Here is a 15,000-nt window from a genome sequence, read left to right on the forward strand (position 1 = left end):
TTAAATAGGCCTTGTTCATAAGATACAAATAAACAAGTCTGCCATGTATACCGTATTTGATTAAAAAATAAAATCGGAACGTATAAAGATGGAAACTGTTGACATTTATATAAATATATCTTAATGGCCGCGAAGAGTCTGAAAATAGCATGTCATGGGTATAAAAGAAACATCTCTACCGTATACAGATTTTTTATTATTTTTTATTCAATATAATTCATTATATTTGTTTAACATGTCATCTGTTGTACGTAATCTTACTTGTAATTCTTGTCATAAATAAATTACACTCTGGATATTTTCACGTATCTCCGTTAACAGCAGTAAAGTTTCCTAAGAAAATATTGGTCTTACTGAAAACATGTTTAGAAGAAATTGTTAAAAAAACATTCATAGATATATTGTTATGAGACGAACTTACACATAACATATATAATAATATCATAATAATATTGTCTTGTCATATATTAACAAAGACTGACCTCAACAACGAGAATACCACATGATAAGGATAAGGATAAGTGTTCCCACGCCTCGCTATAAGTAAATTTTTTGTCCCGTTAACACTTGGGACAATGCTCATATCACAAGACCTTTGAATGTACACTGATACCCAATGGGAGTTCTCCAGATGGAAGTCAAACCGCATTTTGTTTTTTGTACTTAGTTGTGAAGGGCTGTCTGGTTACATTATTATTATTTTTTGTTGCGATAAATTGTTATCATCATAATTATCATCGTTATTTTTTCATAAACTTAAATTTTTACTTTTTTAAGGCACAGAAAGAGATAGATCAATAGATAGATATAAATAGATAAATAGATAGATAGATAGATAGATAGATAAATAGACAGAGAGAGAGAGAGAGAGAGAGAGAGAGAGAGAGAGAGAGAGAGAGAGAGAGAGAGAAAGAGAGAGAGAGAGAGAGCGAAGAAAAGAAATAGGGAAAATAGGATACAAGAGCAAAATACAAAACAAAAAGGGTAAAAAACGGAGACAAAGAAAACAAAGAAGATGAAGAGAATAACGAAACCAAGAAAAGAAAAGATGAAAAAAAAAAAAAAAAAAAACTGGAGTGCAAGCCATGATAAACGAAGTTGGGCATATCAATCTTGCCACGCCTCCCACATGCCTTCGTCTCTGCTATCTCCATTGGAATCTATCGTTATCGCCCTTTATGTGGGCGTGTGGTCGCTGTACCCAAAGGCAGACTTCTAGACACTAGATAACACGCAACTAAGTCACTTGGTACGAACAGTCCAAAGGCCTGAGAGTCGGAATCGTTAACCCTTTTTCGAAACCCCACACGGAGCCTGCGAGCCTGCGAGGTTGATTGTCGGTTGCGTGGTTGATTGTCGGTTGCGTGGTTGTTTGTCGGTTGCGTGGTTGTTTGTCGGTTGCGTGGTTGTTTGTCGGTTGCGTGGTTGATTGTTGGATGCGGTGTTGTTTGTCTATTACAGGTTTTTTTGTTGGATACATGGTTGTTTGTCGGTTGCCTGGTTGTTTGATGGCTCGATTGCGTGGCTGTTTGCATGGTTGTTTGTCGGTTACGTGGTTGATTGTTGGCTGCGTGGTTGTTTGTCGAATACAGGGTTGTTTGTCGGTTTGCGTGATTGCTTGTTAGTTGCGTGGTTACAGGTTTGTCGGTTACAGGATTGTTTGTCGGTTGCGTGGTCGTTTGTTGATTGCGTGGTCGATTGTGTGGTTGATTGTCGGTTGCATGGTTGTTTTTCGATTACGTAACTGTTTGTTGGTTGCGAGGTTGTTTGTCGGCTGCGTGGTTGTTTTTCGGTTGCTTGGTTGTTTGTCGGTTGCATGGTTGTTTACAGGTTTCATAGTTGTATGTCTGTTGCGTGGTTGTTTGTCGGTTTCATGGGTGTTTGTCGGTTGCGTGGTCGTTTGTAGATTGCGAGGTTGTTTGTCGGTTGCGTGTTTTTTTTTGTTGGTTGCGTGGTTGTTTATCGTTTTCCTGGTTGTTTGTCGGTTGCGTGGTTGTCTATTGATTGCGTGGTGGTTTGTTGGTTGTTTGTCGGTTGCGTGGTTGTCTATTGATTGCGTGGTGGTTTGTTGGTTGTTTGTCGGTTGCATGGTTGTTTGTCGGTTGCGTGGTTGTTTGTCGGTTGCGTGGTTGTTTATCGGTTGCGTGGTTATTTGTTGGTTGCGTGGTTGTTTGTTGGTTGCGTGGTTGTTTGTCGGTTGCGTGGTTGTTTGTGCGGTTTTCTAGATTGCGTGGTTGTTTATTGGTTACGTGGTTGTTTGTCTGTTTCATGGTTGTTTATGGGTCGCCATGATTGTTAGTTGCTCGAGATGAATCTTCTTCTAATTACTGGTATTACTTGGCGCTTCTAGGGTATAGCGATCAGTATCAGTCTGTGCACCCGGCGCTCGGGAGATTTTCGTCGGATCCAACAGCTGGGACCCGAGAAGTTCCTTGAGTACGGTCCCGACTCAGAGGCTGAGGCCAGATCCCGGTGGACTGAAGGTCGGCTGGGCGCCTCTTTCTCTCGATAACAGTCAGGTGCTTTCTACACAGGCGCTCACAAACATACGCACACAAACACAATATGCAGACATATATGCGTGTGTGACTAAACACATATATCATAAAGGAAAAGGATGAACATTTGTATGTATATTTGCACACACACACACACACGTATATCTATCTATCTATCTATATATGCATAAATATGTATATATATACATATATATGTGTGTATGTATATGTATGTATGTATATATATGTATATATGTATATATATGTATGTATACACACACGCGCACGCACACACACACACACACACACACACACACACACACACACACACACGTGTGCGTGCGTGCGTGCGTGCGTGTGTGTGTGTGTGTGTGTGTGTGTGTGTGTGTGTGTGTGTGTGTGTGTGTGTGTGTGCGTTTGTACGCATGAGTTCGTGTCATGATGAAGGTCCACAACACAAGCAGTCATCACCGTGATGTGGCCGCCCCGTGGTTCGTCTCGTTGTTAATGTGCCTGCAGTGAGAACATGTAATTGTAGAGGTTGTTTAAAACAATAAAGATTAAGCAGGGAATTCAGAAACAAAACTGTGAGATACACACATAGCCAAATAGCAGTGTTACGGGAAACATTTCCATGGCGAATGAACCTTAAATCTCTAACACTACGGAAACACTTTCATCAGATGAGCCTTTGCAAAAAGAAACCATGCAGAAGCAAAAGCAACAAAGGACAACACCTAGTGCTTGAAATTCTGTCACGTAATTACATCACAGCAACACGATCATTCTGGAATACAAGGAAAAAGGTGAAGACTGTGTAGTAAATATACGTAGGATGTTCGAGAATTAGTTTTTAGTATGGCAGGGTTGCAAAACTCAAAGACGTTGCCTTTTACATGAAAGGTTTTTAGTATGATAGTATCTATACCCTTACCCAATGTGAATGTATTACGCAGATGGCATTTTTCTTTTGTTATGACCGCGCCTTCAAGAAATAATGGACAGGGGTGAAGAAATACTTTTATTGGCACTCCCATCTCAACAAAGGCATTAAAGACACTTCTCTATGTGAGGATCCCGTATCAAATCGCATCACTGTGATGTTAATAGGGTATTTGGTGAAAATACTATAGATGGGAAATAATAAAATCTTGAAAATTTTAGTTTTTCTTTCTTTTTGTACCTTTAAACTGGGAACAGAGGAGGCTTAGGGAATATTTTCTATGAAAATACTGTTAGATCTTTTTTTCTTAACATCAGAGAAGCCCATGTCCATAACTTTCATCATAAATTATATAATACCGATACTAATACTGGCATTAACTCATTGCTACCTTAATATACTCTCCCTGTTGGAATTGAATATGGATGCAGAATTATGTATAGCAAACAATATACATGATTTATCCTTATCTGAAAATATGGAATATATTTCCAAGTACCCAGCGCCTCTAACGTGTAACGAAAGTTCATAGAAAACGGGATATAAATTCTTTCTATAATATCAATAACACTGTGCCGATAGGTATGTGTCCCTTTGCCACTTCTGTTTATTCTGTGTCCATCCAAATACAAATTAAGAAGACTTCTTGCTATTTATGTTTTCCTTTCTTTTTGAATTCCTAAACGCCATTTCTAGTTCAATAGCAGCCATAGATTGTCCAGAAGATCTTGGTTGGTATTTCCGCAGCAGCTTATTCCTTTATGATTTTTTCACAACTAGAAAACAATCTGAAATTCGGCAAAACTAAATATTAGTTTAATAAAATGCCAGAAGCAGTTCGTAAACCGTCGATACCTGTTGGAGACAAAACCTGTATATCCTTGCCACACACAGACAACTGTCTGAAAACGCCCAGTTTTCGGAACATTACAATGGATTTTTTTTTGTGGCCTCACTACAATCACAAATTTCTATCTTTTGAAATTTATCCTAATTTACGGCAACTATAGTTCACTTGGTTTTGTGCACAAACACAAACAGTATTCGGTTATAAAAGCTCCCAAGTGTTGTTACTACAACAGATCTTGACACGACTATGGAACAACCATTGTACAGCAGATGGGTTCTCCACCTCGCTGAAAAAAAAAAAAAAAAAAAAAAAAAAAAAAAAAAAAAAATCACACTGTTTAGTGAAAATAAAGGCAACTTACAGCCATTAAACAAAAGACAAACATTAGACACTAAAGCTTTCTGATGACAACCACAGACATGTAACACCGTCAAAGTTTCAGAAACAAATCATGATATATGTTTTATTTATAGTTCTCTATTTTTTGCAGTGTTCCAACTAAGTTTGCTTTCTTCCATTTCCATTTGATTCGAGATATATATATATATATATGTATTTATATCTAAATATATCTATCTATATATACATACATACATATATACATGTATATATGAATATATATATATATGTATACCTATATCTATCTATATGTATATACATATATCCATGTAAGTATATATATATTTATATACATATATATATACACACATACACATCATCATCATCATCATCAAGGACAGATAGTTCAGAATAGGACAACTGTGACCAATGACCTATATGTCTCTCGTGACACATGCACCGCAGCAATTATGTTGCTGATGTTCCAGCAGCTGTCGTCAAGTGGCGAGATCCTTCACGCTTTTCCAAGTGCTCCTTTGAGAGCTTGATCATTGATTGAACTAGGGAGATGCACTAAAGTACGTTTCTGTTTTCTTCAGGGGTAGTACCTATACGAGATGGGTGATCCTAACCATCAAACATGATGTGGTTCTGCTCAGCATTGCATGGTTCAACTTGTGAGTTCATTATCTGCTTTTGCTTGAAATCTACATCCACCACCTGCTAATTTTGGATTTATGTATCCCTGATCGGGTCACTTGTAAGCAATCAAGGTCAAGTTCCTTGCCCGGGGGACAACGCGCCGGCCGGTAACTCAAACTCTCGACCTCAGATTCTCGTGACAGTCTTTGAGTCTGAAGCTCTAACCACTCGGCCAACGCGGCTATATATATATATATATATATATATATATATATATATACATATATATACATATATATATATACATATATATACACATACATATATATACACACATATATACATATATATATATCGACGGCCACCACCAGTCGATGTCGACTTTGGCACTATTGATGGCCCCTAGAATTACGATTTATGCCAATTGAGCAATGTAGCTTATAACTGGTAAATGCCACTCTCCGAAATGTGTCGACGCTGCGCAGTGTCTCCTGTGGTGTGAGTCAATGCCTGGATGAAAGAATGTGAGGAGCAAGCTGTTGCCCATGCAGCAGGCTCCCTCTTTCCATGCAGCTGATAGATATGGTTTGGCACCAGCGGCGTCGCAAGAGTTGCCAGAACGAGGTCGCAAGCGACAACGAACTCCTTAGGCTATGGGAGTTTACCCTATACAAAACAATCCACTGCCTTGTGGCATCTTTAAGATGGAAAAGGTTTCGGGAGTCAACCCTGATGAAAAATCCAGAGCCGAACCCCCGAAGGCAGTTCGTTGTCGCTTACGACCTTGTTCTGGCAGCTCTTGCGACACCGCTGGTGCCAAACCGTATCGGTCTATGCCGTTCCTTTGGATCCATCTGCTGCGCGGAGAGAGAGAGAGCTTGCTGCATGGGCAACAGCTTGCTCCTCATATTCGTTTGCCCTGGCATTGACTCCACCTATACCAGAGTGGGTAGAGACAATAATGCCATAGTCGATACTGACTGATGATGGCCTTTGATATATACATACACGCATACATACACTCACAAAAACACGCACACAAAGACATACACTCACACACACACACACACACACACACACACACACACACATATATATATATATATATATATATATACACATATATATACACATGTACACACACACACACACACACACACACACACACACACACACACACACACACACACACACACACACACACACACACACACAGTACGAATTTACATATATATGTTTCTGCTAAAATGTTTGCAATTCAAAAACATGCATTACATAAATAAACATGGATATATCAAAGCACATATTTGGATCTCTCTTTTCAATCACTGAATTCTCTGACGAAACTTTTATGGTGTGAATATGAGCTACATGTCCATAATTATCATCACTGTTGACAGACACCTTATCTCATGTCGCCAACATAAACATAAAACACCACATGCCAGACTCATAATGATGTACATACATGAAGACCTCTGCGTCCTTTCTGTCTCACCTAGGAAAACGACAGCTTATTAGTATGTGCGAATAACGTGACGTACAAATGGTAAGGTATGGGAAAGTTTTAGTTCTGGATTTACGGATGGCGGTTCGTATTCAAACTGTACTAGGCATTCGCTAAGGACTCCTACAGAATCATGGATGAGTCTAACAGAATTCGTATTCTTACATGATACTTAAACTCTCTCTCTATTTCTCTCTCTCTCTCTCTCTCTCTCTCTCTCTCTCTCTCTCTCTCTCTCTCTCTCTCTCTCTCTCTCTCTCTCTCTCTCTCTCTCTCTCTCTCCTGTGTGTGTGTGTGTGTGTGTGTGTGTGTGTGTGTGTGTGTGTGTGTGTGTGTGTGTGTGTGTGTGTGTGGGTGTGTGTGTGTGTGTGTGTATGTGTGTGTGTGTGTGTGTGTGTGTGTGTGTGTGTGTGTGTGTGTGTGTGTGTGTGTGTGTGTGTGTGTGTGTGTGTACGTACGTACGTGTGTATGTATGTTAGTATGTATGTATGCATGACAAGCTAAAAGGGACGGTGAATGGTTAATGGTTAATGGTTAAAACAAATAAATGTGCTAATCTCAGGTCAAATAGTACTATAGTAAAGTATTGTGATGAAAAGGATAAAACTAAGTTAACGATTAGGATAAGTGGACAGAAGAAGGGGATGTAGAAGAGGAGGAAAAGGAAAGGGGGAGAACAAAAGACCAAGCAGAATTGGTTGAGGCGAGGGCTGAGGTCCAAAGCAGGGGTGATCTCCTACATTGGGCCAAAGCAATGGATTCGGGGGAGGGGGGGGGGGGGGCAGTGAAAATAAAAAAGGTGTCTTACCACAAGGCTTTCGTCCAGTAGGCGATATTGAAAATCACGATGATGAATGGGATGAGGAACCTTCCGACGAAAAGGATCTTGAGATTAAGGGAAAGGGGAGGTGGCGGCTCGGACTTGCTTTTGTTGTTTGGGATCTGGAGCAAAAAACAACCGTAGCAAAGTTGTTATTAAAATGCTAAGTTGTTAAGTTATAATTACTAAATTTAGTGACAAACATAGACTTCATTCTTAAAATACACACCACACGCTATTCCATCAGACAAAAAAGCTCATTTGTTTAGCAGAAATATCCAAAAGATATGGTATATCTTATCAAAGTATTTATTCGCAATTACCTGTTCAAATTTGTTAACCTGGAAGTACATGTAATGAAAAAGATATTAAATTTCTACGATGAAACAAAAGTTTCAATCACTGTTACACCGTTCAAATATTTAAGAATAATTGAAAGTTATATTGGGCATTGCATATGATAACAGTAGGAAAAACAGAAGCTTCTGTACTAATAAATGAACTAGCTATAGCGTACATGGAAAATTCCAATCTCTTACCTGAATGATTTTATTTTTTCGCTTAAATGCAAATACAGTCTCAAGCGACGAAAACTCCACCAAGGTTTGGATGAAGACAACGATGAAGATGATGAGGATGGAGAAGAACAGCCACACGTCAACCATCTTGAAGTAGGACGTCTTGGGCAAGGCGTTCGAGGTCTGTTAGGGGGAAGGGTCAAAAGGCCGGTTTGCCGGTATCGAATGCAGTTCAGCAGACTCCCTCAAACACATAGGCTCAGACACACACAAACATATTCTCTCCCTCTCTCTCTCTCTCTCTCTCTCTCTCTCTCTCTCTCTCTCTCTCTCTATATATATATATATATATATATATATATATGTACACACACACACACACACACACACACACACACACACACACACACACACACACACATATATATATATTAATATATATCACACATACCTTAAACATAAAATCAAAACGATTAACACCCTGACCCCACTAACCCTTCCCCAACCGAAACACAAGGTAAATCCGCCTCCCCCACCATCGCCAACCCACCTGAGTGAACAAGGACGACAGGACGAGCAGGGCCGTGATGGCGACGATGATGCGAGGCTGGAAGATGACGGGGTTGAAGTAGAAGGTGCTGTAGGCGATGAGGATGAGGAGGGTCGTGGGGATGTAGAGCGTCAGGAGGTAGAATTCGTACCGGCGTGAGAAGCGGACGTAGACAGTGACCGAGGAGAAGTCGCCATCTGTTCCCTCTTCGACAGTGACGTTACCTGGAAAAGGAAGGTGAATGAAGGTGGATGGTGTTATGTGTCTTTATTATAAAGGGATGGTGTTATGTGTCTTGATTATAAAGGGAATAATAAAAAAAGAGTGATGAGAGTAAACAATGCCAGTGGAAAATGCGGAAAGGCTTGCTCTATATAGCGTTTCAGATATGTGATACCAATTTCTAAATGGTTCAATATCAGGCGCCGTAGAGTCTATATACTCCTGCAAAAGCCTAAACAGTGTTCCTTACGTATGCTTTTGATTTTCTTATCACAGTTAAATTCTCAAAACTACGGTCTCTTGAAGTCATACATACTCAGAGCTGTATTGTCAAAATCAAATATTAACATCAACATAATACAACGTAAATCGACGTGTAATGTACTAAAAATTATATTCGAGCCAAAAAAATAGAGTCAAAATCCACCAATTTGTACTACACACGGATTGTGTATTCGATGAGGTCTTTCTGCCCCGTGTAGAAGGCCTTGGTAGTCGTCAGACGCAAATATGGCGCCGACGCGGAGACCATCGTAAACCGCAGAGAACAGACCTACCGAAATAATATGGAGGAAATAAACAGATGGACAGATACATAAATGAATGAATAGATAAATAGATATATGGATATATAAGTATATAAGTGCATGGATTAATAGGTAAGTAAATAGATAACATATAAAAGATGAATGTGGTTGTTTAGATGTTTACAGTGTGTCATCGGGATGAATAGCATCCTGTGTGAAAATGAAACATAAGGTAACGGCAAAGAAGAAAAAGAAGAAAACGAAATAACAAACTAAATATAAAGGAAAAAATAGAAAAGAAAAGTAAAGAATATAAAAAGAAGATTAAATAAAATAAAATAATAATAAGAAGACGAGCAAAGACGAAGGAAAAAAAAATAAGATGAAGGAGGTAAAAAAAGTGATGAAGGGAGTAAAAAAATTAAAACAAAATTAAAGAAAACGAAAACAAGGAGACAACGAGAGTTTCATTCCTACCTGAGAATCAAAAGGGAACATAAGGAGGTCGAACTCGCAGGTGTAAGTCACGTGGTACAGCTGACTTATCTGCAGGCTGTTCTCTCTCCCGGAAAAGATATTAACTGCGGGGCAAAAGCTGAGTTCAAGGCGGCGGCGTCTTAGTCGGGAAAATTTGCATACAGTCAGTCATTTATGAACATTCAGGTTTGGTATATTTGTTTGTTTGGTAATGCATATGTGTTATGAATATTTGCATTTGTCTTCGAAATACACGAAGTTGGAATATTGGCTTGTACAGATTTTAAGGTAGGATGAAAAGTAGGAAATCTAAAATATATAAGTCTACCTATTAAATAGTCCACCTACCACAGAGAACGTTATTTAATTTAGGGGTGACTACACATATATTGATAGGTTTATACATTCTGAGTAGAAAGACGGCGAAATCACAGAGAATTTTGCTTGATTCATACATAACACCAAACAGAACCATTGACAGAATATTACGGGTTCTTGAAAATTACGCCTAACATCAAAATTAAGGAATCTGACCCGATAGAACGTAACATTCTAAGACACTTTTCGCTATGGCATTTTCTGTGTATAAGCTGCTGTTTCGCCTTCAAATGTCATGGCAATAACGCAATAGAGCGGAGGATAGTGATCGCAATACCATAACCTAAGTTACCTCATCCTTTTGAGGTGTAAGCTTTTGTCTCAAAAGTCTATTCTCGGAGGCTGGTCATTGCGAATTTATTGGTCAAGATAAGAAATTAACGATGCGAGATCCAGGTATTTACCCGGGCTCTATCCTGCTGGAACATACGAGATTATTTTGCAGATTTTGCAGGGGGGGGGGGGGGGTGGCACCCCTCTGAGAGGTGGGTTAAGGGGAGAAGCCCGCTATTAATTCTGAATCTGTTTCACTTTAACTAATTTACTGAAAGATTTATTCCGATCATTCGTTTTTAGCCCGGGCAGATATCGTAGTTGTGCTTCGTTTGCAAAGGAAATGAGTGCTAGAAACACGAAAAGAGATTAAGAAAAACATAATTTTCACCCGGAAATCGGTGTTAGGCGTCCTTTCCAAATTTACCGAATATTAAATGAATGCCTAAACCTATTGAAAGGTATGAAGTAATAAAATTATATTTTCTATGAAGAAACTTTTTTTGGTACGCACCTTTATTGATTACCACAAGGTTCTACTGTGACATAAAGATCTTTTCATACCTTCCACTGGCAGGTAAGACGGCCCCGGCGAGGACGGACTCTCCCGCAAACACTCGAGTCTGGAGCCGGGATCCAGGTTGGTAAAGACGTTACCCAGGGCGTTGCTAAAGTGCACTCTCGGAGTCCAGATATCGGCCACTTCCTCGGAGGAAAGTTTGTTAAGGCTGCGATCCTCCTTGAGGTTCAGGTAATTCAGCCGGACGTCCTTCCACTGCAGAGAGAGCTTGAACGTCACCGTCAAGGACAAGTCCTGCGTGACGATGGACGGGAAGGCGATGATCTGGATCCCTACATTGACGTCCAGGGGATTTTCCTTCCGTGGGGAGGGGGGCGGGATGTTGGTGTTGTACCCGGGCGGGATGTCGACCACGGAGCACAGGGATTCGTCACTCTCATCTGGGCAGTCGATACGTAGGTTACACCTCAAGGAGAGGTCGATGCAATTACCGTCAGCGCAGGTAAATTCCCCCTTGCCGCAGACAGATAATGTGAGTGAAATCTCGGTACCCGCTTGCATCTGGCACACCTCACCGCCCAGCGTCCATTGGCGTGTGCCGAACGGATACATCCCTTCCCTTGAGGGTGTCCACGAGGCGCTAACCCCTTCCTCCTGTAGGAGAAATAAGTTATTGTATTGCGAAATACACACACACACACACACACACACACACACACACACACACACACACACACACATATATATAATTATATTTTGTTTACTATTAATATTTTTTTACAGGTTATAATACTCGTTTGAAATAATCATCCATGCTTTGCTTGAAAACTGCCTACAAAGAAAAAAAGTATTTGGAAAAAGTCTTACTTTGAGAGACTGAAGAACCCAGCTGCCAACACCTGGATCCCAGAATATATCCGAATGTAGGAATCCAGATAGCAACGGGCGTCCGTTTTTCTCTTCGGACACAATGTACTGTTTGTTAATCGGCGATCCCTCACACAACATGGCGCCCTTGAGGTAGAGGACAGACAAGCGGTCGAACTCGCACGGGACGCAGAAGGCATAGGAGTCGAGGCAGGCAATGTCTGACCAAAGCCCCGGGAAATCACCAGTCAGCATAACCAGGCAGTTCTCGACGTTACCCCCGTTGGGTCCAGCGCCTCGCCACGGCCCCTCCCAAGCCAAGGGTTCCCCCGACGTCCAGTAAACCCATTCGTTCTCTCTACTCATGTCGTTTGCACCCAGCCACAGGTAGGCGGAACCCTGGCCTCCTGAGCAGTACCCGGAACGGTTTTTGGACGATTCGTACATCCACGCGTTCTCTCCGTCGTCCATCGGAACCGACAGTGAACCTCCGACTATCTGTGCGTCAAATATTGTTGTTGTTATTATTATCATCATCATTATCATCATCATTATTTTTGTTAATATTATTGTTATTATTATCATTATTAGCATTATTATTATTATTATTGTTGTTATTATTATTATCATTATTATTATTATCATTATCATTATTATTATTATTATTATTATTATTATTATTATTATTATTATTATTGTTATTATTATCATTATTATCATTATTGTTATTATTATTATTATTATTATTATTAATGTTATTATTATTATTATTATTTTTATTATTATTATTGCTATTGTTATTGCTTTTATTATTATTATTGTCATTTTCATTATTGCTATCATGGCTTTTATCATTATTAAGATAATCATTTTTGTTATTATTATTACTATCATTATCATTATTACTGTTATCATAGTTATTATTATTTATATTGTTATTATTACTATTTTTAATCATCACCATTAGTAATAATTATATTAGTACTATTAGCATTACTAGTATAATCATTAATATCATTATCATCATTATCATTATTTTTATTATTATTATTAGTACTGATATTACCATTGTAAGAATAATAAAAATGATGATAATAATAATAATAGTAGAAATATTTATCATTATTATTATTGCAATTACTTCCATTATTATTAGTAGTAGTAATATAATAATTATCATTATCATTCTTATTATTGTTGTTATCATTATTATCATTATTAATATTACTATTCTTATTATTATCATTGCTTCTATTTTCTGTTATCATTATCATAATCATCATCATTATCATTATTATTATCATTATTATCATTGCTATCATTATTATTATTGTTATTATTATTATTATCATTATTATTATTATTATTATTATTATCATTATTATTATTACCATCATCTTTATGAACACTATCATCATCGTCATTATTATCATTACTATTATATATGATTATAACAAATGACAAAAACAATTATTATCAATATCTTATTAGCATTAGCATCGTCATCATAAGTAGCAACGGCTGAAGTACCAACAGGAGTAATAGTACTATTATTATTGTTGTGATTGCTACTGTTATAGTTGTTTTTATAATTATCATAATCACCATTATTATTATCTTTATAACTACTCTTGATTATATTATTATCGTATGAATAGCATTGCCATCATCATTATCGCCATTATCATTTACATTATCACTGTTAGTTCTACTATCATTATTATCACTACTAGTATTAACAATATAATATATAAGCAATGCCTTTAAACATAAATACTTTTATGTTTGTCTTTAAGGTTCCCCAATAAAATACATACACGAGAGAGAGCTTCACCTGGCACAAATTAATGGCGTTTTTCAGTGAGAAACGGTCCGGGAAAATAGTAATCTTTCGGCTCGCTGTGTTGCAGACACTCTCTCGCTCTTGCACCGCCCATTGCACTTCTCCCTCGAGCCTCCATTGCATCTCCGCCCAACTAAGGACGTCTCCCTCGAGCTGCACCTCACACATGGCGATCTAAAGGGGTGAATTTAGCGTTTTTCCGAGTGTAATTCGTCTCTCTTGTGAAACATACTGAGGGAATAATTAAATCTAAAAGCTGAATTAAGCCTAGAAAACTAGGCATAAAGAGTGATTCGATCTTGAAATAAAAAAACAAAAAAACAGCTTAAGGAATACATATTGAAAATTAACCGTATTATATAAAATCAAGCTTAATGAATAAATAAATCGAAAAACAAATAGAAAATCAAACTTAACGAATAATAAGATTTGTTAAAAAAATCTAGAAAACCAAGCTCAAGGAAGAATCAGATCAAGAAAACCAAGCTCAAAGAAGAATCAGATCTAAAAAAAAAAACAAGCTCAAGAAAAAATAAAAACTAGAAAACCAAGCCCAAGAAAGAATCAAATCTAGAAAACCAAGCTCAAGGAAGAATCAAATCTAGAAAACCAAGCTCAAGGAAGAATCAGATCAAGAAAACCAAGCTCAAGGAAGAATCAGATCTAAAAAAAACAAGCTCAAGAAAAAATAAAAACTAGAAAACCAAGCCCAAGGAAGAATCAAATCTAGAAAACCAAGCTCAAGGAAGAATCAAATCTAGAAAACCAAGCTCAAGGAAGAATCAGATCTAAAAAAACAAGCTCAGGGAAGAATCAGATCTTGAAAAACCAAGTTCTACGAATCATGAAATCTAGAAAACCAAGCTCAAAGAAGAATCAGATCTAGAAAACCAAGTACAGGGAATCATCAGATCTAGAAAACCAAGCTTAAGGGAGCATCAGATCTAGAAAACCAAGCTCAAGGCATCATTAAATCTAGAAAACCAAACTCAAGGCATCATCAGATCTAGAAAACCAAGCTCAAGGCATCATTAAATCTAGAAAACCAAGCTCAAGGAAGAATCAGATCTAGAAAACCAAGCTTAAGTGAGCATCAGATCTAGAAAACCAAGCTCAAGGAAGAACCAGATCTAGAAAACCAAGCTCAAGGCATCATTAAATCTAGAAAACCAAGCTCAAGGAAGAATCAGATCTAGAAAACCAAGCTCAAGGAAGAACCAGATCTA

At 38.2% G+C, this 15,000-nt stretch overlaps 3 protein-coding genes across 3 annotated transcripts in view; 1 reads left to right on the forward strand and 2 right to left on the reverse strand.

The window, feature by feature from the left end:
• The window catches only part of LOC125030390 (solute carrier family 23 member 1-like), a 33,486-nt gene extending 30,240 nt beyond the window's left edge, over window positions 1-3,246 (forward strand). Inside the window, exons 15-16 of the mRNA XM_047620424.1 lie at window positions 2,351-2,483; window positions 3,182-3,246. Of these exons, the coding sequence (XP_047476380.1) occupies window positions 2,351-2,483; window positions 3,182-3,246 (198 nt within the window). The remainder of the gene's footprint in view (window positions 1-2,350; window positions 2,484-3,181) is intronic.
• A 5,361-nt stretch (window positions 3,247-8,607) lies between these two features.
• LOC125030391 (glycine receptor subunit beta-like) lies at window positions 8,608-10,568 on the reverse strand. The gene is made up of 5 exons (XM_047620425.1): window positions 10,564-10,568; window positions 9,894-10,032; window positions 9,334-9,442; window positions 9,206-9,211; window positions 8,608-8,891 (listed from the first exon to the last, which is right to left on the reverse strand). Exons 1-5 carry the CDS (start codon window positions 10,566-10,568, stop codon window positions 8,608-8,610), a joined length of 543 nt encoding a protein of 180 aa, XP_047476381.1.
• Window positions 10,569-14,856: 4,288 nt separating this feature from the next.
• The window catches only part of LOC125030392 (neuronal pentraxin-2-like), a 1,611-nt gene continuing 1,467 nt past the window's right edge, over window positions 14,857-15,000 (reverse strand). The window contains exon 5 of the mRNA XM_047620426.1: window positions 14,857-14,904. Coding sequence (XP_047476382.1) covers window positions 14,857-14,904 — 48 coding nt within the window. The remainder of the gene's footprint in view (window positions 14,905-15,000) is intronic.

Source organism: Penaeus chinensis, chromosome 11 (assembly GCF_019202785.1).
Source record: "Penaeus chinensis breed Huanghai No. 1 chromosome 11, ASM1920278v2, whole genome shotgun sequence".
In the NCBI taxonomy this organism is placed as follows: Eukaryota; Metazoa; Arthropoda; class Malacostraca; order Decapoda; family Penaeidae; genus Penaeus; species Penaeus chinensis.

What these genes read in the sequence shown, in the direction of transcription:
- LOC125030391 (XM_047620425.1), bottom strand. An exon ending in TGTTCCCTTTTGATTCTCAG is followed by an intron (nt 9,443 to 9,893) that starts GTAGGAATGAAA and finishes TTATTTCGGTAG; the next exon opens with GTCTGTTCTCTGCGGTTTAC.